We start from the raw sequence: 23,212 nt of genomic DNA on the forward strand, positions 1-23,212 counted from the left end.
AGCCAGGGGCAGGAGCCAAGCCTTTCCTACCTAGATAAAAAACTGGGCTTTGGGACGCGAAGGCAGCCCTTTCCATGGGATCCCAGAGGAAAAGTTGGACCTTTTCCACATCACGCTCGATCTTCAGAGGAAAACTGCACCTTCTACAGGAGCACTGCTTCACCTGAACCACATCTGTCATCCAGGAGGACTGCAGCCACCATTTAATGGGACTGCTACCAACACCCTGACTGACAGGGTGTCAGGTTGTATTCCGTCAGTGGTTTTTCTGTTGTATAATTGCAAGTATTATATTTTATCCTCTTTTTTCCTATTAAATTGTATTACTGACTTGGAGTTGCTTACTGGTTTTGCTTTCAAACCAGTACAAACACATAATGGTATATTTGGATTTGCATTTTCTATATTTGGAAGAAAATCAGGTCCTGATGAGCACACAGGAAGAACTCAAAATAGAAAGAGGCGAGTTGGTCTCTTCTTCCAAATGCGAAATTGTGAGTGTATTTTATATTGTGCTTCCTAAAAGTGAAGAGTTTAGACTACACACCAATATAAAACGGGTACCAGAACCACCACCAAGTGTCTATGGTTTTGGGAATGATCACAGCTACAGGAGAACATGCCTAGAACCCTAGAGATATCTATGGACAGAAAAGTCTGAAAAGCTTTATGTGCAAAATATGTGGCAACACACTTTGCTAACAGACCATGACAGTTCCAAGTACATATGAAAGCTGTTTTTTTAGGCATGTAGGAAATCAGACCTTTGGATTTTGGCAACAGGTTCAGATGGCTGTGATGCAGGTTAGATCTACGTGTATTTAAAATCCTGTGGATAACCCTAATTACTGGTAGGCACTCAAACTGCAGTCAGGAGATACAGTGTGGATGTGACAATAATTTATTATAGTACTTCATGAAGAATAAAAGGATAATGTTTAAAGCTGAAATTCAACTCTGTGCAGAGGAACTAATGCAAATTTCATATTCTACTTAGGTACTACTAAAGCACTGCTTCCAAACAGACCAATACATAAAGTGTAAGTGGTGTTAACAGTAATCCTAGGAGGAAATCCTCTTAGGAAAAAAGCATTGGGAAATTTTCTCATGAAACGCTTCACTGCTAGGACTTGGGTCTAGATAGTAAGTGCAAGACACTTGGCAGGATTTAAGTGTATAATTACTTCACTTTCTTAAAAAGTTGCCTTGAAAGGTAAGGTTTTGAGACACAGATATAAAAATATGGAAGAGTCAGGGGACAGAATAAAAAACCCCATGATTTTCAACACCAAAACAAACTTGTATTAGAGATCACTTTGTAGCACTTTACAAACTGTACACTATATATATATATCTTATATATGCATTTAGAACAGTACTATTTCAGTCGCTAAGTTCTTCCTCATCACTGAAATAAGCACTTTTCTTAATCCGTGGACGTTTTGAATCATCTGAAATTGAAGATTCCCCTGCAGTCTGTGTCCATCTTTGTTGTTCTTCCTCAATTTTGGCTTGCTATAATGAAGAAAAGAGAAGTATTAGCTGAGATTAAGAAAAATTAAGGTGCACTACAAATAATAATGCTAACTATTAATATGCATTGAATTATTAAATAAGTTAAAGAATTAAAAGGGTTTATTTCCAGGTAAACTGTGTGCTCAAAGCACTAGGAAACATTTCAATCAAGTAGTTCTCACATGTAAGCTGTCTTCTACAACACAGCAGCTGCCTGGACCATCCTGTATTCTCAAAAAGAGGAATTTTGCCCATGGCAAACTTCTAAAAATATAGAGATCTAAAGCAAAAAATCTAAGCAGATCTCTTTAGCTGAGATCTAAAGTAAAAAATGCCTCATGTTTTAAACTGATGTTATTTAATCAGCTTTGTTCCACTAATAAGTCTTCTAGCCATTGTCATTTGCAGTTGTTCATTCACATAATGAGTGCCTTTGGGGATTATTACGGAAGGTTATTCAATTAATAGTTTAAGTAGAAGCTTCCTATTTTTTACCGGTTAAAATCTTTAGATGGTGATAGAAATGAGAATGTTTCCTGGCTTTATAGGTTTTATTTGCAATTGTGGAGCTTTTTGGGAAAGGGAGGAACATTGTGAATATTTGAATCACTTTTTTGGACTACATCATGTAAAAGTTCTGCATTCATTACAGTCATATTCAGAACAAAGTTATTAACTCTTGAGGTTTTTTTCGGGGGGAAGGCACATAGGCAACAATGACCAAGGAGCCAAGAAATCTGAGTATCAGGTCAGGTTTATTTTGTTTTGTGAAGCAAAAGGGTGTAGAGATAAAGAAGTAATGAAGACAGTAATACAGATGTTAGAAAATCTAGCTAGATTAAAAAATATGCATTCAACATGTTTTGGGAGATGAGGTCTATTAGAGCATTCAATGGTCTGTATTAGCCAAAGGAAGTGTCCCAGTTATAAATGTTCAAGGACATTCCAGTGAGGACAGAGGATGTGTCTAGTCACTTATACATGACTGTTTTTCTGTCTTCTCAGTTAACAAAATAAAGAGGGATTTGTGGGCAAAAACCTAGCAGGCCTTCACAGCAGAGATGATACAAGCAAATAGTAAAGGAGCTTGAAGGGAAAAAAAGGCTGCAAACACAGCAGTAGTGAAATAGCAAGAAACCCAAACATAATTCCACTGAACATGTCTGCAATGTAAAGTACCAACTATAGTTACTAACTACTGCTACCAAACCAGAGCCCACTAAGTGCCATAGAGCAGACAGACCTATGCAAGTATATCAGAGCTTCTGAAAAGGAGCTAAAGAAGGGAGTTGAATTTAAAAAATAATAATAAATATGCCATGCTTCAATTTTGTACCTGAAACGCTATGGCTTGGCTGAGGCTATCTAGAGCAGGGTCTTCTCCTTCCTCTTCACTTTCTTCTTCCTCCTCACTTTATTGTGCAGAGAGAGATAGAAAAAAATATAGCTCTTTAATTTAAGCATTTAGTATGAAAAAGCTTTCTAAAAAAAAGAAGTAACTCAATATACATACATTTCTTCTGGCTCCACTATTTTCTTTCTCTTCTTCTTTTCTTTTTTTTTTGGTGGCTCCCGCTCCCCTAGCATATTTTTAGGACAAGCATAACTTAAGTGTCCTGCTTCCTTGGAGAAAAAGAAAAAGAAATACTGCTTAACAGATGCCACTACAAACAACTGTATGTTAAAATGTACCATGAATTAAGTTTGTGGGGGAAAACACATGGAAGCAATTAGTAAGATAAATGGAATGCTGAATTAGCACACAGAAGACAAACTCTTCTCTAAGCTTGCCATAGAAATGAAGAGATTGGTGGTGATATGCATGCTTAACTGCAAACTGAGAACAAGCTACAAGTACAGTAGTTTTTTTGTTTATTGCAATAACTGAATACACTACACATAGTTTATATTCAAGACAAGATAGAAACCTCAGAATTAATTTAAGACACAGGAGGGAGGCAACATTTTTGCTGTAAGAAGTGTTATAAATATAAATCAAGTTTGTATTAGACATTAAATACTATCCAAATATCATTGTCCTACTATTACTATGTTCAGAAAAAGTCAGGCATTAATTATAACTTAAAACTCACTTCTATATAAAACAGTTGTTTCCTATATTTATTTTACTGCCAACTAAATAATGAACTTTTAAAGATACAGCAAAAGCAGATATTTTGAAGCAAAGAGTAGGAGGTTGTCATTGCAATAGTTTTCATGTGCGTTACTTATCTTTCTTGGGTTTTTTCTTTGTTACTTTCATTACCATCTACTATCACTACTACTATTTAGTATTATTTTAATAATTAAGTTTTTCTTATCTCAACCCATGACTTTTGTCCATTTCTCTACATTTTTGGTTTTACTCACCCCACATTCGTAACACTTAGACTTATCAAAGTAGTTACGCCTGCGAATGAATTCTGCTGCTCTTCCATTATCAATGGCAATACTTGCTTTTATTACTCTTCCAAACAACTACAGAAAATTGGAAAGAGAAGGTAAATGTTTTGGGACTGAAAGCCCAGTCCTCCTGCCATAAAAACTTTCCACAACTTACCTGTTTGTTATTAAGTGCCCGAGAACAGTTTTGTGCAGATTCTTTATCCAAAAACAAGATAAAGGCAACTCCTTTGCTCTTTCTGGTGTCTTTGTCTTTCATAATGGTAACTCTGGAAATATATAATCATGTTATTGATTTTAGTAAACCACACTGAAATTGCTTCAGAGATATTTTTTCCTCAAAGATCTCAACGGGATCGTACCTTTGTTATACAGCAAAAGGATAAAGTATATTTAACAATAAAAATACTCATCAAACAGAAAGTTTAAGGAGCAGCTAACCTGGCCACATACTTAGAGGTAGAGTGGAAGTGATTTTAAAAAGCATGTGGGGTCTTTCTGGGACCAGTATCACTTTTAATTCCCCTGGGTGACTTGAAGAACAGAGAACATAATCTTTAGATTTACAAGCAACCTAACTGGAAGGAACTATGCACACTGGAGGTGAAAGGAAAATTGATGAGTAATCTTACCATTGCTATTATTGATGAAAAGCACAGTGTGAACTGCCTCCAAACTGAGAAATCTGTGTTTGTGTAGGACTAATCAGCTAAACAGGTTCACAATTGGAAACACAAACTATATGCAGTACTGTTCTACAAATATCTCCAACTGAAATCCAAAGATCATGGATGCATGTGTTATTTCACATACAAAGTTAAATCTTCAGTCTAACATTGAAATCAACAGCTTCAATAGCACATTGAGAAGCTAGAAAAAAATCTACAAAGAAGAAGCTACAAAAATCTAGAAACAGTAAAACAAGACCTGAAGATAAAAATTTACAAGACAAGGCCGGGTTGTGTATATATGGCCAGAACCCACACAGCCTCAATTCTTTCAGTCTTAGTATCAGTTGTATTTAGTCCTGAAAAAGACCTAACAAAACAACAACAGTGAGAACCAGAATGTCAGGCTGCATGTACATAAAAATCAAAAAACATGTAAAAAGGCAGGGAATACTCCTCCCTATGTCCACCACAGGCAGAACAAGGTTCAGCCATAGGGCAAGGCAAAATTCTAAGAAGTAATCAAAAAACCCAAACCTCACTTCATTACAGAAGGCCTACCATACAACCTATATAAGTAATACATAACCTACATGGTAAAAAGTTTATAAAATAAAACCACAGTAAAGATAGCTCAAATTTCCCCAAATACATGCACAAAAAGGTTGAGCTTAACCGATTTACTACCAAAGCCTCTTGGATACGACATGCCCAAATGCATTAAGTTCAAGTGTCAATAAAACTGACTTTAAAACAATTCTATTAATTTTTCTGCCAAGCTACTCTGAAGAATTCCAATAGAAGCCTGGTATGACTGTCAGGCTTCTAATCAAGATATTCTAATCAAGATATTGAACATATCAGTTAATAATAGAAAGAATTTAGTGTGACAAATCTTTTAAAAGCCAGGAACTTCTTGGAGCCATAGAAAGTCTGATTTCTTACTGAACTAACTCAGCTGAAGCCATGATAGGATATATTTGCTTTTCCTGCTATTTGTCACCTGAAACACACTTCTGAGACTTCAAAAACTTTGAAACTCTCTATCTCACAAATTATTGCAACAGCTACTAGAAATTAGAGAAGATACTTGCTGGCAAAAAAATTTAAACCATTCAGTTCCTTTCCGTGGCATTTCTTTCTATCATTTGAACACAAAGGCAGATATTCACATATATTGTTCATGAATACCCTACATACTGAAAGCCATTCATGCAGCCCTACATCTAGCTTTAAGTAAAATACTAGGTAGTCACAATAGTAAGCCCCTCCAGAATCACAGAGAACAGTACAGTGCAGTTGTGGGAACTGTGCTATCTAGCTCATGTAAGAAGAAGCTTCCACTTTCACACTCACCCACTGTGCCCCAGTGTTCAATGAAAGGGGAATAATACTAGAAATACACTGTTTCAACTATATCAGATAAAGGACTGATGGTATGTAATAACATTCTACTTGCTCTTAAGAAACGATTAGCAAAACCTGTCCCCAACACAAATATGCTTGTATTATGTATAAAACTGCAAGAACTTCCAGCTGTTAAATTAAATTTATACTTTATTAAAAATGAACAGAACTTCAATACAGTTCCATAACATACTTTAATTACAGAAAGCTCAAGACTTTCAAATGAAGGAAAGACGTAAAATATTTAAAATGAGAGGTACAAAAATAGAAGGCCATATCAGGTCACTTACTTGACAACTTTCCCATACTTTGAAAATATCTGAAACATAAAACAAAAAGATTTAACAACAGACCAGTGCATTTCACTAATAATAAATTTATCATGACAAACATATATCAGTATTGATTTCACAGTCAAAATTGTTGTCAACAAATTTAATCTAAACCATGCAACTCTTAAAACTTACCCTGTAGAGATCATTGTTGGTCAAAGCAAAAGGTAAATTGGACACATACACTGTGCTTTTGCTTGGTGCCAACCCACCACTCATTTTTCTGATGAGAGGAAAAAGAGAGAAGAGTTAAACTGTAGTGAACAAAGAAATCAATTAAAAAAACAGTTTCAAGACTTTCAATTTTATTTCAAACCTAGCCCAGACAGCCATGATAAAGTTGCAGGAGAGCATAGCTTTCATTTCCCTTGCATCATTTTACATGAAAATTAGTGTTTGCCTTCAGGGACTACAGAAGACATACATTCCTTCCTCCTCTCCTGGATCCAAACATATTTTTGTTCTATGCGAGTTGATTTGTAGTCAAGAAAAAACGGTTTTTTAGTGTACTTACAATAATCCTCTGCTGATCTGTGCAATTGGAAAGGTTGGGGGCCAAAAGAAACAAGAGATGTCCATTTATTAAACGTTATGGCCAACGTGTCAAACCACTGACCTTTGTACCAGTACCAGCATGATCTGATTCTTTATACAAGAACCAGTTCAGCTGCATTCAATATACAATAAAATACAATTGGTTAAGAGGAAAAAAAATGTTTCCCTAAAGCACAGTCTTAATTATAGTGGGGAGGGAGATAAATACATTTTAAAGTCAATTTAGTACGATGCTAAAGGGGCATGGTCTCATTTCCTCTCTTAATTACTGCTCAAGTTTCTGCACTCTTCTAGAACTGCATGTGTCCAGAGCTGACCATAAAGCAGCATCTCTGTAGAAGCACTCCCCTTCCCCCTTCGATTAGGCAGATTTTTCCTGGTAGGAATCAGGAAAATGTCCAATCTTTCCATTCTAGTTTCCAATCTTTTCTATGCTCTTGAAATTGAGTATGTCTGGAAACAATAAGTTAAAATACTGTTATAACCACATACACATCATCTAATACTAGGTGAAGAGTATCTGAATTAACTTGAGAATGATGAGCCAATGTTCTTCTTCACATTTGGACATTTCCCAAAAATTTTTTAGTGGTGTAAAGTCTGTGCAAAACACTCTCTTTGATCCATTCTGTAGCCAAGGTTCAGACCAAAAGCTGTGTGAGTAAAATTTAAGATCAGAACATACTCCTTATGAAAGGCCACACCAAATAGTAAAGCAAACCCATTCCCTACAGTCCAATTTCTACCTCCTTGCCCATTTTCCTACAGCCTTATTACTGCTTCCTGGCACCTCCAGCTAATTCCCAACTGAGGATCAAGCCACTTCTTCAGCATGACCAATTCATTTTAAAAATGCAGACAAAAGCTGATGGAAGGATAAAAAACCTAAGTATTAAAATCAGCATCTGCTATGTTACAGTTTCTTAGGGGACTTCTTGGGTAGTCTGAACAGATTGCTTGGCCGAGTGCCAACAAAGTAACTAATATCACACTCTAATCCGGCTGATACTTTCTGGCATTTCATGATTCAGTTATCTGAAGGCCTGATATTCCCAGTAGACACTGATATCCAAGTGCTTTGCTTTTCTTTCCTGACATGCCTACTGTATCACAATTCATTTGAGTGGAAGCTTCCAGTTGATTGAATTTTGAGGTTTTCCATGTTCAGAGAATGTTTTCTGGCATGAGCAAAAATGGCAACACAAAGGTTAAGCAAATGAAAAAAGAATAAATTTGCAATAAAGGCCACACATTGCATCTGGTGTTAGGCAGATTGGGTTCATTATCCCAAATTCCTTTCTGCTTGGCATTAGTATCCTTGACAAGCCTAACCAGACTGACTTGGCAACATGCCATGTGACTAGATGGCCTGAAGTGCGGTTATCCAGATGTACAGTGGATAGAAGGACGCAGGAAGAGCAATCTCAACACTGCACTATGGTATATTGCCAATGCTAATATATTGCAGCAGTGGATGGGAAAACACAGGAGGTGAACCTTAAGTGTCCGAATACAACAAATTCACTCTGTCTGAAAGGTAAGAGAAGCCGGAGCACCTCGTAACAGCAGACAAAGCAGCCTCCATTCTAATGGGCAGGCACTGGGGAGGACAGCATGACCAGAGAGCAGTCAGCCTGCATATGCCACAATGCCATAGTGCAAACCTCCACAGAGAAGGTGAGACATCAGGCAGAGATTAATACTGGCCTAACAGCTCAGTTGTTAGGAAATTATTAACTAAAGCAGCCTATAGAATCACCACTTTCAGCTGCACACTGCTTTTTCTGGAAGAAGCTGAAAGAGTTGCACCCTGAGAGCACTGGCTGCCAGACAGCTGAGGCTTAAAGTTGTTTCGACTCCCTGGACAAATTTAAGCAGTTTTGCTGCTCCAACTGCCCAAATATTCTTAGCAATTTGTATTGTTTAGGACTGTTGTGCAAGTGCTTCTTATTTTTAATGTCTGACTAACTATACAGAAACAACTTTAATACAAGAAGGAGTAACTGTATGGTTATCACCATTTATTATAACGATGTTTTTTAGTTGGAGGAGTAAAAAACGCCAGTTCCAACTTTAAGCTAACTCTCCAGACAAGATATGTCATTAGGATGCTCATCGTTGCAAGGTTCAGAGTCCTGCTACTTCAGGACTTTTCTAACTTCACAGAACCGTCCAATATAAGTTTAACATTTTCATCATATTCTTTCTTCATGATTACCAGTCTCTCAGCTCAGCTGACAAGAAAAAAAAATCCCTTTCCCTCACAAAAATCTCCAGATGAACCAAACAACATCATCTAAACTTTCTTCTTGCTGCAGCGGACTTACCTGAAAGTCAGGTACAGCCTGGCTTCAAGGCTCTATTCTGCTACAGCTTTTCAACAAATCAAAACATTTCTATTTTATCCTGGATGCTTTTCTGGGGCTTTCTTGATTTGCAAGGTATTACCTTCATTACTTAATTTTAAAGCATTGGCTGAAAGCCTTTACAATACCTCCACAGAACTGAACACAATTCCCATTAATGTATGGTCTCTCTGTAGTATTAATGCCTTCTTCATTTATCACTTTCACATATTAACTTTGACAATAGAGTTATGTCTCATTACAATGACTTCTTGAATTCAAGCTTTTTTGTCTTTTCTAACAACTCTAACTAAAATAAGCCATTTTTTGACAAGAGCCATTTGCCAGCGATGATTAAATCTCCTGAAAAACAGATCAGGTACACAAATATGTTTTGCTTCAATCTAATATTCTTAATGCAGCATCTGTCATTAGCATTGGGGATATCACAAAAAGACAATGATTAATTTCAGTAACTGGCTTTTCTACTCTATCCCAGAACATGAGGACACCACCTAAACACTTCAGATGCCTCTGAATCATCAAGTGGAGCCTAAATTTACTGATACTTTCATGACTTAACTTTGCTATTTCAACTTAAAAGCACAAACTCATATGTTTGTTTAGAAGTGCAGGGCAGCAAGGTCAGATTTACTTAACCAGCTGGAGTATGTACAAATGATTGGTGAGCAAGTTTCTCAAGACACTCCCATTCAGCCAATTAGAGTTTTTCTATCTTGATCCTTAAAACACAGTATTTTCTTCCTAATTTAATAATGTCAACAGATTTTAGACCCATATCAACAACCATTAGTTGTGGCAGGAGCATGGCTCAGGCTTACAGTCAAGTGTCAGTGGTAACGGATGAAACCAAATTCATGTTCTCCTTGTTCCCTGACAAGGGTATCAACCACTCGCTACAATTCTGCCCCACCCAAGGGGCATGGAACAAGCTGTAAGAGAACAATCTGTTTTATCTTATACTCACCTAAATAGTACCAAGCAAATATTAAACAGGATCAAAGAGCAACATAAAAAGGACCTGTAGTTTTAATCAAACTACTTTTACATACTGACCTAACTACAAAAGCTTAGGGACAGTAAGACTGGGCAGCCAGATCATCAGATGGGACTATTTATCAAATATATTTAATTTATATCTGTTCCTTTTCCAGATTACATATAGGTGTCCCATTGACCTCGGTCAAAACCAGTAGAATTTTGCCCCAGACAGATATAGCGACATGGTTCCATTTTCATCCCCAGTACTCAGCATTTACTGACACTTTATTGTGAACGAAGATAATACAGCAGTAAGTGCTTTACTCGACAACAAATGTACAATACGTACAGAAGTAAGATGTAGGAACGGGGCTGCAGGCAGCCTCAGCCTTGATGAGTTACAGCTGTGTCCTTGAACAAGACAAGTAAACAATTTTGAGGGAGAAGCAGTGTGGAATGCGGATGCGTGTTGACATTTACAATAAGAATCAAAGAAATTTATGACCAATTACAAAAAGGTAGAAAGCTTGTGCACATTAGTTATTAGGCAATTACAATACGAAAAGGAGTTATGTGTGTGTGTGTGTGACACAGAGAAAAAATATAAAAGGTTGTACTGTCGGATAATAAGCTGCTGATGCTTGCCACCACTTCAACTCTTTTGCCCATTGTCAGTAAGGAGAGCTCTGGAGGCCAGGGCCTGGACTTCTTTCGCCTCCACTTGGAGAAACTCAGGGCCCTCAGAAGTTCATCATTTCTATGCTACCATTTCCTCCACTCTACAAAAGGAAAGCCCATAAAAGCTTTTTCAACAGTATCTTTTTAAAGGGGTTCTCAGCACAGCCAAGATGAGATAAGAGCTGTTTGACTTAATCGCATCTGGTTTCACCCAGAACATCACCCAGGAGGGGCAGATCTGGGTAACTCACTTCGTGATCACGAGACACCTTATCTATTTCGGAGCTCAGTGCGAGCAAAGCGACATTAGAGCAACAGAACCACAGACTGCTCAGGAACTTCCACACGCTGCATCAACACTTTTGGCCATAACGTCACCCTGCGGCTCTTCTACCACAACGCGGCCTCGACCAGCCGCTTATTTCGTCCCTTCCTATGCCGTAAAGGCCCGAAGCGAGAGAGCTGTGACCGAGCGCTCGCGACACGCGTGGTGCCCCCGCCCCGGCGTACCCGTCACGGCGGGGCTCAGCCCACGCGGGAGCCCATCGTGCGACGCGGCCCGGAGAAGCGCAGCTGCAGTCCCGGGAGGACGGGACAGCTCGGCACAGCCCGGGACTCACGGCTCTCTCCGCCCTGGCCCGTCGCGCTTCCGCCGACGCGCAGCTCCCGGCGCAGCTGCGGCCAATGGGCGGCCGTTCCGCCAAGGAGGGCGGGAGTTTCCGCCGACGACTCGGGCGCGCCGGAAGCGGCGGCGGAGTGCGGAGCGGCCGCGGAGCTGCTGTGCCGCGGAAGTGGGTGAGCGGTGGTGCCGGGCGCGGGGCCTAGCCGAGCCGAGCCGGGGTGGCTGCCTTCCTCCGCGGGACCAGAGGGGCTGGAGCCGGAGCCGGAGCCGGAGCCGGAGCCGGAGCTGGAGCCGATCTTCTAGCCCGCAGCTGCGGGGGGCCGCGCTCGGCTCCTTGTGGGGCGCCCCGGGGCCGCCTTCCTTCACCCTCTGTGCGCACGTGCTCGGGGGTCGCGGAGCGTCCGTGCTGGGCAGCGGCACCGTCGAGGGTCGGCTTGGGGAGCGCGTCCCGCCCCGCGCCGGGGGCAGCCCGAGGTGCGGCGGGGGCTCTGTGGAGCGGGACTGCCCGCGAGTTGGGGTGAATTTCAGTGGCGGGACGGGAGCGGTGGGAAGGACGGCATCTCTGGGCAGGCGGCTGCTGGGTTAGCACCCGAGATGGCTTGTAAGCCTTATCATTTAATCCTTTTTAAAACCCACATGGGACAGAAGACTTCGATTCTCGGTTTAATTTGTGTATTTGTTTTGAAGGGAAGGATCATGCTACTTGTACATACATCTGAAAGTAGTTTTAAACAATAATTCGTAATGAATGTTTGGAGGCTATATAAATCCCATTGTAAATACTTTAATTGACGTGTGTGGTATGTTGGTGCAGGATCAGTATCCTTGTTGTTTCTAGAGGGATAAATAAGAGAGGAGTGTGTCATTTAGCTGATTTCCTAATAAGTACTAGAATAAGTTTTTCAGAATAAATGTGTGACTAGTTTAACCATACGGTATGCTATAATAGTTTAAGTCCCTACTAGTATTTAAGCATCTCGAATCTACTCTTTATGGTTCTTTATTCTCACTCCTACTCTTGAAGTAGGGTCTTTCCCTTCTATTAGAGTTTTCAAGGATAGTCTATAAATTATTTATCTGGGATATCTGTGACTTCAAGGGAACAAAGACAGTCAGAAATAAACAAAAATGTGTGGAAACCTACACAGCCAGTGAGGACAGTTTGACAGAGTGATTTTCCCTAAGTGAAGTGCTATGGGTTGGTTGGGACTTTCAAGAGTAATTTTTGAGAGCATTATGGTTATGGCAGCAGTATGGAAAGCTGCCTTATTTTGTTGCCAGAGTGCTTGTGCTGCAGGATGGAAAGCCAGGGGAGCTTTGGTGATCCATGCAATTGTTTGCAGTGACATTGCTGATGGAGCAGCTGCATCAGAGCCTGGTAGAATATGCTTTTCATGGCACTGGCACTGATGATGGACAGGTGGTCAGGCAAAAATGAGTGCTGATGTATCAGTGATTCTATTAATATAACCCCGAATGTATTGCTTCCCTTTCTCTTGTCCCAGTGGCATATTAGAATGATGTAGTAAGGAAGTGGAACTAGTGGGATTGTAAATCCTCATTGGAATGCTGCTGCTGTTATTGGTTATAGTCAGTTTACACATGCTATTTTAAGTCAAAATTACTGTGAATGGGTTGAAAAAGATTGGAAAAAAGCCTCCTTGATATCTAGGTGAATATCTCTAGATTTGTTGCAGTCATAATTGCTTACGAAACTCCTACAGCTTAATATTTGCTATTAGGCAGAGAAAGATGGTCTTTAAATGTCTGTTTTTTCTTAGTGCTTCTCTCATGTTTTTTTTTTTCCTGATATGATGGATTTTTCCCTCTGGTCTTCTGTTTTTTCATTTTACCAGTAGGACTGTGTCTATTCAGTGTGTTCTACCTATCCCAAATATGAGGGGAAGATGAGAAAGTTACTTTCTCCCCCAAATCCATTTTTATCTGTCTTGCCTTCTGTCTAGGTAAGAGATACTGGGATATCTTTGAAGATTATCAGTACAGAGTCTAATTGTTGGAAAACAAAACAATGTTTTCTGTCTGTCTTTATATCCTCACAGTAGAAATCATTGCAAGTTTTATAGTGATATGGCTAATAAGTTACATCTTTCCTACACCTTGTGCAAAAGCATTTGAGGTTTTTTTGAGAGCTTTCCAAAGTAGAGACAGAAGTGGCTCACATCTGTCAGTCTCTGCTGCTTATCAAAGTAACATTGTAAAACCAGATATATCCCAGTGGTGTGGGAGACGCTTCAGCTGCCTGTCTCTGTATTTGCAGCACAGCATTTTTTATGCTTTGTTCACATATAGCAAGATGGAGCTATCTGGATTAGGAAGCTGTATGTGTTGAAAGCAAAAATGTAACTTCTACAGAAGGATGATAGCACATGCTAGAAAATTACAAATCCTGGAGAAGTAGGTACTTCTAGCCTTTATGAAAATTGATGTCTCAAGTAAGTGTAAGCAGACAAGAATTGTGTACAAAATGTTTCAAAGTACTGGAGTGTTTTAGAAAACGCATCAGACGTTTTTAACATAGCATATTATTTAGAAAGCAAACAAAAATAAAAAAATAACGCTTGATTGTTAGATAAAGAAAGCCTAGTGGTGCAAAAAATCTTAAAAGACCTGTGTAGTCAGCCTGATGAAAAAACCCATATTAGCATAGAGCACAGCATAGTGCTAATTGGAGTAAAGCAATTCGTGGTGGCTGGCTACAACAGAGCAGCTTGTGTTGTGTTAATAGAGTGACCTCTACACTTACAGAATGTGTTTGTTTGAGAGAAGATTTTGCTTTAGGTAAGATAGTCACCTCTGAGCAAAAATAGGAAGAGATTGTTTAAATTAATATAGCAAGTGATTATATATCACAATATTAAATATCAACTACTTTTGTTGTATGTGCTGATAGAAAATAGTTAATCAGGATGAATTGTAATATTAGGTGTGAAACAAAACCAGATTTTTTCTCATTCTTTGTTCTATGACAACTTTGTACCGACTGAGAGAACAGATGAATCTAAATGCATCATCATAAACTTGAGATTTTAGTTCTTGAGTCATTGTTAATGGAATCTTCTGATATTGATCCTAAGAGTTTAGACTGTCCATGATTGTTATTAAAGCTGTGTAAGGTCACATCACTTAAGAAATAGGTTTTTTTCTTTTTCTATAGAAACAGATAAAAGGTGCTCAAGATGCTGGGAATTACATTTTCTTCCCTTCAAACATTTTTTTGCTTTTGGTATTTTCAAATACATATTTATTTTGTCTGATTGGTCTCAGCTAAAATTTGTTTGTTTTCTGTATAAAATTGGTCTTCTACTTGTTTACCTTACCAGCGTTTTAACCAATGTACTTGATGGTTGATTCTGCCTGATTAACTTTCTTCTTTTAATTCCTCTAAATTCAAATGAGATTTTTCTTCCACATGCATAGTTACTTGTTGTCTAGTGTATATTTTTTTGTCAGTCTGTTGACTTTTGTGATAGTGCATCCCTACTTTTTTCTAGCTTGTGTTTTTGTTTTTAATTCTTACTCATTTCAGTGAGGTCCAATAGTGATTAAAAAAGGGAGTATTTTTGTCAGCCTTGCTGCCTGGTAGTATAATGGGATGTGTATGTGAATGTTGGTGCCTACTGCCAGTGATGTGTGTTGGGATGTTGGAGGTGGTTTGACTGACAAAGCAGAATGAGGTATAAGTTTGCACTCAGCTTCAGTAGCACTTGTCTGAGATGTGTTGCTTTCTGAACATTGTGTTCAGTTAACAGTTTCAATAACTTCTGCAGGCAAAAGGACAGTGTCACTACTGCATTTGTCAAAATAGAAAAAAAAGCAGCCCACTTGAAAACCTCATCTGAATTCAACTTCTGGTATTTTGCTATTTGTCTAAAAGACTGAGGGTTGCCATCAAGTATCCAGCTCTCTGTTCATGTGAGAGGTGGGTGGGCTGTGGATGAGCAGAGGAGGGAGTGGGTGCTGTGGGCAGTTCAGGTACTTCCCAGCTGTGGGCAAGTATAGACAGAAGGAATGGTCCACCCTGGGGCAAGGGCTGGGCATGAAGGACCAGCAGTGAAGTGTTTTAAGGCAGAGCATGTGATGCCTTTTCAGCATAATGATTTTGTCTTGTCTAGCTAATTCTGTCCCTGCTGGTACATAAAAATACAGAAATGTTCAAGTACTGTTCTGGGCACAAAGAAAAGAGGACAGTAGGGACAGCATAAGAACAGATAGAGCATCCTCCTGGTAATGTGGTAAGGAAGGCATGGGATTGGCCTAAGAGCTCTTCATGCACATGCGCTGGTGTGCATTTTTAAGGCTCTAGAAAAAGTCAGTGAAGTACAAAATAAAGAAAAGCTGAGGCAGTTACTGTGAAGGTGCCAGGAAGGTGCTTCTGATGATGCACTTGACCATCCAATGCAGCAATTTGAGCAGTGGTTTCAGAATTAGTAACTCTTACATTGAGCTTACTGGAAAGGGTGAGGCCAGAGGTGTTGGAACTCTGGAAACTGAGAATTTTAGACTTTCTGTGCTGACAGGCACTGACTCCCAAAAAACCACTGCTTTTGACCTGAGGCCATGGAGAAGGCTTCCAAAATTGAATAGTGGAACTGAGATTATGGGTGTGTAGTTTGAATAAAAGTGTGTAATGTCACATGGTGGAAAACTTAGAATTTAAGGTTTTAGAATATAGCAATATATAGAAAGCAAGATGGAGGTTTTAGGGCAGAGGTTTTGTCCTTCTTCTTCTTGGGTCTGGATGATCTTGTTTAATTGGATGGAAAAATCTGCATTGCGGGCCACGGGTGGTTGGTTATTGGGTTAAAAATAAAAATAATTTAGGTGTCCGTTCTTAATTGGACAGCTTGGCCTTAAAAGGCCTTGTAGAGAGAGAGATATGACTCCATTTTTAGCTTGTTAGCTTGAAGTGCTGTAGAACTCACGGTTTGTGAGAATGCTGTATAGATAGGAATTAATAAACATCTGAGTCCAAACAAGAAATACTGTCTCGAGCTTTTAATTGCAACTGGCAGGAAAAGAAGATAAAATGCGATAAGTGGATCCTTTTTGCTTTTGTCCTTACCAAAGCTAGGATCAGCTGGTTGATTTAGTCAGCTTTTGATTTATAACCTGTAGCTACATCAGACTAGTTCTCTGTCTTGATTGGAGAACAAATTTAAGGTCAAGTCTGTTATAAAATGGGACTATATTTTATGAAGGTAATCTGATTCATCTATGAACATAGATGCATCTTGTAGTTGAAGAAAGAGCTTCTTTATCAGGATTCACTCTCTTTTACCAAATGAAAAGCCTTTGTTAAATCAAGCTTTTCATTAACCTCTCATCACATGCAACTGGATCTTATTTTTCTTTACAAAGACGGATCACAGGATACAGGTGCTTAAAACATTTAGATTGTACCTGACTGGTTTACTTAACAGGAAAAAATGTACTTATGGTGAATATATTTGTATTTTTTGCTAACCTCAGTTTCTTTTTTTGTAGGTAAGTAAATGGATCTTCAGAAACAGATTTGCTAAAACTGACAGAAAAGTATGTGTTTGTTGTATTTTGCAAAAGTGTATATCAGAACTAGTGCTACCTCTGTTTACAGTTAATAAACCCTTTTGTTATATTGATTCTTATCATCTGTGTTAATCAATAATTTTATATAGCCTCCTAAGTCTAGTTCCAGTAAAATGTTTTTACTTTGTGCAAGTAGGTAAAGTGACATATTTCTCCTTCTGAATGTGACCTGCTGCTACTTTTCTGCATTGACTGTTTGTAACAGCTAGAGCTACTGTTGTGAAGGGAAGATTTGAAAAATACAATTCTAGTAGTTGCATATCTACTTTCAGTACTATATAGTAAATAATTGCCCCTTTATAATCAAGAGAAAGGTTTGAACTCCTCAAGTTTGTGTTGTCTAGCACAGCATGACTAGAATCTATTTCTCTAGAATCTCTTTCTCTTAAACTACTCAGGAGAGAAGCCTATGTAACTAGTTACCAAGTTACTACCATTGGTAAGCTTCCAAAGAGACAAGTTGAAAAAGCTTATTTCCACCTGTCTTTAATGACTAACAGCTTTGAAAGTCACTTTCCTCTGGAAAGAGATATTTTTTTGTTCTGCTGGCTCCCAATTTAAAACAAGAAGTATATGCATGGGAAGAATGTATTGTATCCATATAATCAAAATGTGGGACTTTATACTAAGAAATGTGCTGCATTTTGATCTCTTTCCAGATGGTTGAGTTGACGAAATAATTCAAAGTTATTATATTTTATTAAAAAGTAGAAATTATTTAATAAATAGATGTTGAAATACTTTTTTAAAAGTTTCAGTATTTTTAGCAGAACAGTATTAAAACTACTGTAAGGTATTTGTATGTACATCTAGTATTTGCAATGCGTATATGTTTCAAGAGCTATTATCTCTAAGTCATGTAATTTTACTGGTTTTACTGAACTAATTTCCAGTTCTATGTTTTTGACCATAATATGAGTTATTTTTGTTCCAAGTACATTACATACTTTCCATAACTAGAAAGACCTATTTTAAAGGGCTAATAATAAAAAGTGTATGTATGGGGCTTGCACATAATACATTATATTGGAAGAAATCCTGGAACCTTTATTTTTTTGCTCACTGTCCTTTTGTCTATTCATAATGAGTCTGGTTTTCACTAATTGTATTTTTATTGTCTTTAGTGGCATATCGGAGAGATGAAATGTGGTCTGAAGGGCGATATGACTATGGAAGAGTTCCAAGAGAACGTCTCCCTCCAAGGATGCATGGTGATGTAAGTAAGCATTGTGTCTGTAGCATTATCACATTATACTATACCTTTATACAATGATTTGTACCATAGGGGCTGGATTTATGGACCTGTGTAAGTTCCTAGTATGCCCCAAGTTCTTTTTTTCTCCCTGTTCTTTGAAGTCAGCAATCTGGCACATGCATCTGCACAGAAATAATAGGCTGCCTACAGAATTAAGTCTTGGTTTCTTTTTCTCAATGTTCAAATCTATTGGAAGTGTTTTAGAACATTTGTATTTTGGTAAACTAGTTTTTTTGGTGTAATTAGATGCAGAATTTTTAATGAATTCTGGGTAACAAAAGCCCATATTATGTTATAATTTTCCATAGTCTTTTTACATTAATATTTCTTTTAAGTAACTTGAGGTGGTAAAGGAACTTCTTTCATGGTTGTTCTTGTCACCAACATAGTTTTTTTTTAATGATGGTTAAAATATAGGAGAAGATGTTTTTAGCAAGTGTTGAAAGTACATCTTTGCTAGAGTTGTGCTTTGAAGTCCTGTAAGGGGAAACAATTTACAAAAAGGGTATCAACAGAAATCTGCTTTTTAGATACAGAGTCTTGTGTGCTATGTATGTACATATGTTGTTCTTGTAAAAGCAAGTGCAGAAGCTGTGCTTGCTGTGCTAGAGAATAACTTCAGAATTCTTTAAGGAATTCTCTCTTCCACAGAGTTGGGTAATTTTTTTCCTCCCTTGTCTGAAGTCTCTAACAAAGAAATAAAACAGGTTGTAGCTTTGTCTTTGGAGGTATTTCACCGTAAATAGAATTTTAAGAATAGTTCTTGATATTTCTATTTACATCCTGCGTAATGTGCTTTTGGCAAAATAAAATTTGAGGTACCAGTGCCTCTTGTCTTGTTCCCTTTTACTTATTGGAAATGTTAAAATAAGAGCAGAGCTGATTTAATCTGTCTTCTGGGTTCCCCCTGTTACTTTTTCAGCTTGTCTCTTTGGAAACTTACCAATGGTAATAAGTTGGTAACTAGTTACCTAGGCTTCTCTATTGAGTAGTTTATTAGTGTTTGGCTGCTTTGTGACATTTTAAATTCTCTTTACAGGCAACAGTAACATTTCTGCATTTTCAGCAAGCTGGAAATCAGATTGATATTCACAGGATGTTTAGCTACCTCCTTCTCTAAAATAACCTAGGACAAGAGGAAAGGCAGAATGTATTTTCACAGATTTTTTTTTCATTCATTTGACTAACACGTTGCCAATTTAATTTAACCGTTGCATCACTGATATTTCTAAATTCCTGTAGTCTTTGAGGCTCTCCACGGAACAATATGTATCAGGCATTATGAAAATTTACAGTCTAAAAGATGTGATGCACTCATTTTGATGCAAAAATTAACTAGGTAGTTCAATGCTAGCTTTGTATTACGTGTGTTTGGAACTGGAGTTGAAGGGAGTAGCAGAGTACAATCATCACAATTAATATTATCCATCTTTACCAAAACAACATCCCCAGTAGCTGGGCAAACCAAGATATGGTGTCTCTCTGCCATACTGAAAGATGGATATGGAGTTCCTTCTCATACAGCTCTGCAGAGTCAAGATAGTTAGAAGGTACTTTCTCTCCTTGTAAGCCTGTGCCATTGTATTTGTGTCCACATATAGAAGTCTGACTTAATTTTGGTTAGACAAGTGAAATGAAATTAATTTGTTCAATCTGTTAATATGCTTAGTGTTTGCTGATAGATTAGTAGGTTGGAAATGAGATGTCCAATGATACAGAATGAAGTACCTTTTTTTGAAGAGAGCAAGAGAAACGTCCTCATCTAAACTGGGTGCTAATTGTGTATCAAGTATAGATTGTAGTAGAAACACAGATACTGGTAAAGAACATAAAATTACAAGCACTTGACACTAGGATACTCATCGAGCTTTCATGTAACTGTTCTTCTGTGTGTCATTATAGTTATATGGTGGGGTCTTCTGGGTGAGGTTAAAGCATGGACCAGTTTTATTTAAGTTGCGCAGCACATCTTTCTAAGACATCAAACTAAAAAAAAAATAATGATTACTTGTGGAGGACGTTCGATGAGGTAAGGGTAGATCAAGTGTTGTGACTGTGTATGTAGTCTCCACTTTCCACCAGTATGACTGTAGGCTGGCTTTGGATTGCCCTCTAGTCTGTTTGTTGGATGGTCTCTGAAATCAAAACGAACTTTTTTTTTGCATGATAGTATTTAGCAGCTTGTGAATGCAATATTAAAATTATCAATGCATTAGATTGCGACTTTTTACTCTTAAAAAAATAACTTGAGTGCCTTCCCCCCACCAAATTGCATATGCTAATTCAAGTCTGCTTATTTGTAGCTTTTGTTTAAGGCCCATGAAAAAAATGTTTTGCTAAAGGAAGAAGATTTAAAATACTAAATCTTGCATTCATGTTTTCATTTGCTTTTTATTTGCAGTTAACTTATATAAAACTTAGTTCTAGTAAAATTTAATTTGCATCTTTTGCAGTGGTGCAATTTGTACTTAATAAACAAAGAATTTCTTTAGTTGACAGATGCTGTAAGACATATTATTTGAAGGAAATAAATTAATTTTGTGTTCTAGCAAAAAGCTGCCTGAAATTTGCACTAAAACCAAGACTGTAAAATTCTGTCACTTGAATCTTTAGATCACCTACTGCATTATATTCAGTGTGTGCTTATCTATTCACATTATGAAGCAAGGTCTATCTCAAGTGTGGAGGATATTATGGATGTAAGGAAAATTGTTAGCATTTTCAAATGGACTTTTTTTAATAGGCATTACAGGTGTGACTTTCTTTGTTGCATTCTAAAGTTAATGTAAAAGAGAAATACACGTAGCTAACCGATGCTCATGAAGTAGCTAATGCTACTGCTTATAAACTTTCAAAAGACAAACCATGTTTGAAATTTTCCCTCAATAATTAAACTTGTAATGCCTAAGGATTGAATGAGCAGAGTCCAATTAGATTTACTAAGTTATTCCACTGTCAGACTGGTATGATTTTTAATGTTTGATGTTTCCCTATGCAATTTCTTCTTCTAAGTCCCACATTTAGAAATTACTTGGTTCTACTCTTGTTAATTCATTACAGATTTTCAGCTGTTAAAAGCAATATGATTTTGTTTGTTTTTTGGCTTAGGGTGATTACCATAGAATAGTAAACATTGTGCCCAAGAAGCCACCACTGCTGGAGAGACCTGGGGACGGGAGTTACAGTCGCTATGACGATTATGGTCACGCTGAGTACAGAGACTATGACGAGGGTCGTAGTTTTGCCCATGACCGCAGAAGTGGCCCCCCACACCGAGGTGTACGTAAGGTGATTCTTCTCACGTGTTTATGATGTTTATTTTCCTGCTAAGGCTTGAATACGAGGTAATTAAAATACTGGAAAGGACATTATTGTTGCCTCCTGCAACCCAGCTGTTTGAAGTTCTGTAATTTCAAGGTGTTGATGGTAATTTATATTTCAAAGAGGAAATTCTTCTTTTAGTCAGGGTATATATATATGTATATGCTTTGGAAACTTCTGTAGTTTTTGTATTTTGTATGGCATTGCAAAGTTGCTCTCATCAATACTGACAGAGGAAGAAAATAAAAAGTAAAGTGATACAGTGAATAAATTGAGAAGATACTTGCTATGGGGGTTAATATTTTTAAGCTCATTAAATGCATTGGTTTTGCAGTAATTAAGTACCGTTTGGCAGCTAACTGTACTTGACATCTGGTGCTGTGATACATGTCATGCAGTCGTTTTGCGTGTGTGTTTTGCAGGATGAATCAGGATACAGATGGGCAAGGGATGATCATCCTACAAGACCTGAATACAGGTATTTTTTTTCCTAGTAGTCCAATGCATAGACTGCGAATATTTAGGGCATTTTACTTGGTTGGTAGAGCAGACCAGTGAAATAACAGGGAAAGAACATCTGTTGAAGTAAAAGACAATAGTAGAAAAATGGATTTTAGCTGTATTATTTGAAATAGAAATTAAAGAAATTATATGACATGAAAGTCTCTATTTTAGTATTTGTTTGGTAAAGATGGGAGGAATAATGGTAACATCTTTAGGATGGTAACCTGGAAGTGTAAGTAATTGAATGCATCTCTGATCAGTCACACTTGTCACATGACTTCAGAGATTTGTTTGGTCTATTATTTGATTCTGCAACTGTGGTACATTGGGGCTACAATATAATAATGCCTGTGCGATTTTAAAGGCTGGTGGGCTAGATAATGGGATTATGAAGTTCACTACAGCCTTCTGAGCTCCCTGTTTTCTCAGTTGGACTGATGAGTATATATTTCCATCGTGTGTTGTATTAATTTCTATGAACCCTTCTCAGACTGTACCTCAGATTCCCATTTATGAAATCTTAAGGACGAGTAGTAAATCATAGGGCTGTAATATACATCTGCCTGCAATGATGTTTGACATGGATTATTTGAGTTAGCAAATAAAGTGCACAGGATAGTGTTGCACTCAAAATTTATGGACAAGAATGAAAGTCACCTTATTTAGGCAAGAATTGATTGTTAGTATAGGTGAAATATTAGCAGTCTGATCTAAGAATGTCATCTGATGGCTATGCTTTTATATGCCACATCCTGCATTTCCACTTCTCAAAATGTCTGTTATACCAGGCCTGTATTTGTAGATACTGCATCATTGTTGTCTTGGTTTTAATTTGAATTTCCCGGCCAACACACTAAATAATGTTATAGTTTTGACTTTCCAATTTAAATATACTCATTTTTCTCTTCTGAGACAGAACCAGGAGCAAAAGAGCAAGGCAGACTTAAAACTTAAAGGGTATAAAAAACTTTATTAACTACACAAAGAAAGAGAAGTAAATTCAGAATAAGATCTTCAGA

The 23,212-nt window shown here is 37.8% G+C and overlaps 2 protein-coding genes across 11 annotated transcripts in view; one reads left to right on the forward strand and one right to left on the reverse strand.

Annotated features, from left to right (window-relative positions):
- Positions 1–878: 878 nt before the first annotated feature.
- ZCRB1 (zinc finger CCHC-type and RNA binding motif containing 1) lies at positions 879–11,568 on the reverse strand. 2 transcript variants are annotated; one of them, XM_014871140.2, is made up of 8 exons: positions 11,416–11,568; positions 6,461–6,548; positions 6,284–6,312; positions 4,076–4,187; positions 3,886–3,993; positions 3,029–3,138; positions 2,852–2,927; positions 879–1,515 (listed from the first exon to the last, which is right to left on the reverse strand). In XM_014871140.2, exons 2-8 carry the CDS (start codon positions 6,542–6,544, stop codon positions 1,384–1,386), a joined length of 651 nt encoding a protein of 216 aa, XP_014726626.1. In that variant the 5' UTR covers positions 6,545–6,548; positions 11,416–11,568; the 3' UTR covers positions 879–1,383. The 2 variants fall into 2 exon arrangements, with proteins under 2 accessions (XP_014726626.1, XP_088021672.1); XM_088165546.1 differs by lacking the exon at positions 3,886–3,993 and having other exon boundaries at positions 11,416–11,561.
- Positions 11,569–11,617: 49 nt separating this feature from the next.
- PPHLN1 (periphilin 1) overlaps positions 11,618–23,212 on the forward strand; it is a 65,678-nt gene continuing 54,083 nt past the window's right edge. For 2 of the 9 annotated variants that reach the window (XM_088165551.1, XM_088165555.1), the window contains exons 1-5: positions 11,619–11,700; positions 17,033–17,080; positions 18,238–18,329; positions 21,477–21,647; positions 22,112–22,167. In XM_088165551.1, the coding sequence (XP_088021677.1) occupies position 17,080; positions 18,238–18,329; positions 21,477–21,647; positions 22,112–22,167 (320 nt within the window). In that variant the 5' untranslated portion in view covers positions 11,619–11,700; positions 17,033–17,079. Of the gene's footprint in view, positions 12,002–17,032; positions 17,081–18,237; positions 18,330–21,476; positions 21,657–22,111; positions 22,168–23,212 lie in introns of all 9 variants that reach the window. The other 7 variants (XM_088165549.1, XM_088165554.1, XM_088165552.1 and 4 more) reach the window with 5 other exon arrangements.

This window comes from Sturnus vulgaris, chromosome 5 (genome assembly GCF_052056855.1).
Source record: "Sturnus vulgaris isolate bStuVul1 chromosome 5, bStuVul1.hap1, whole genome shotgun sequence".
NCBI lineage: Eukaryota > Metazoa > Chordata > Aves > Passeriformes > Sturnidae > Sturnus > Sturnus vulgaris.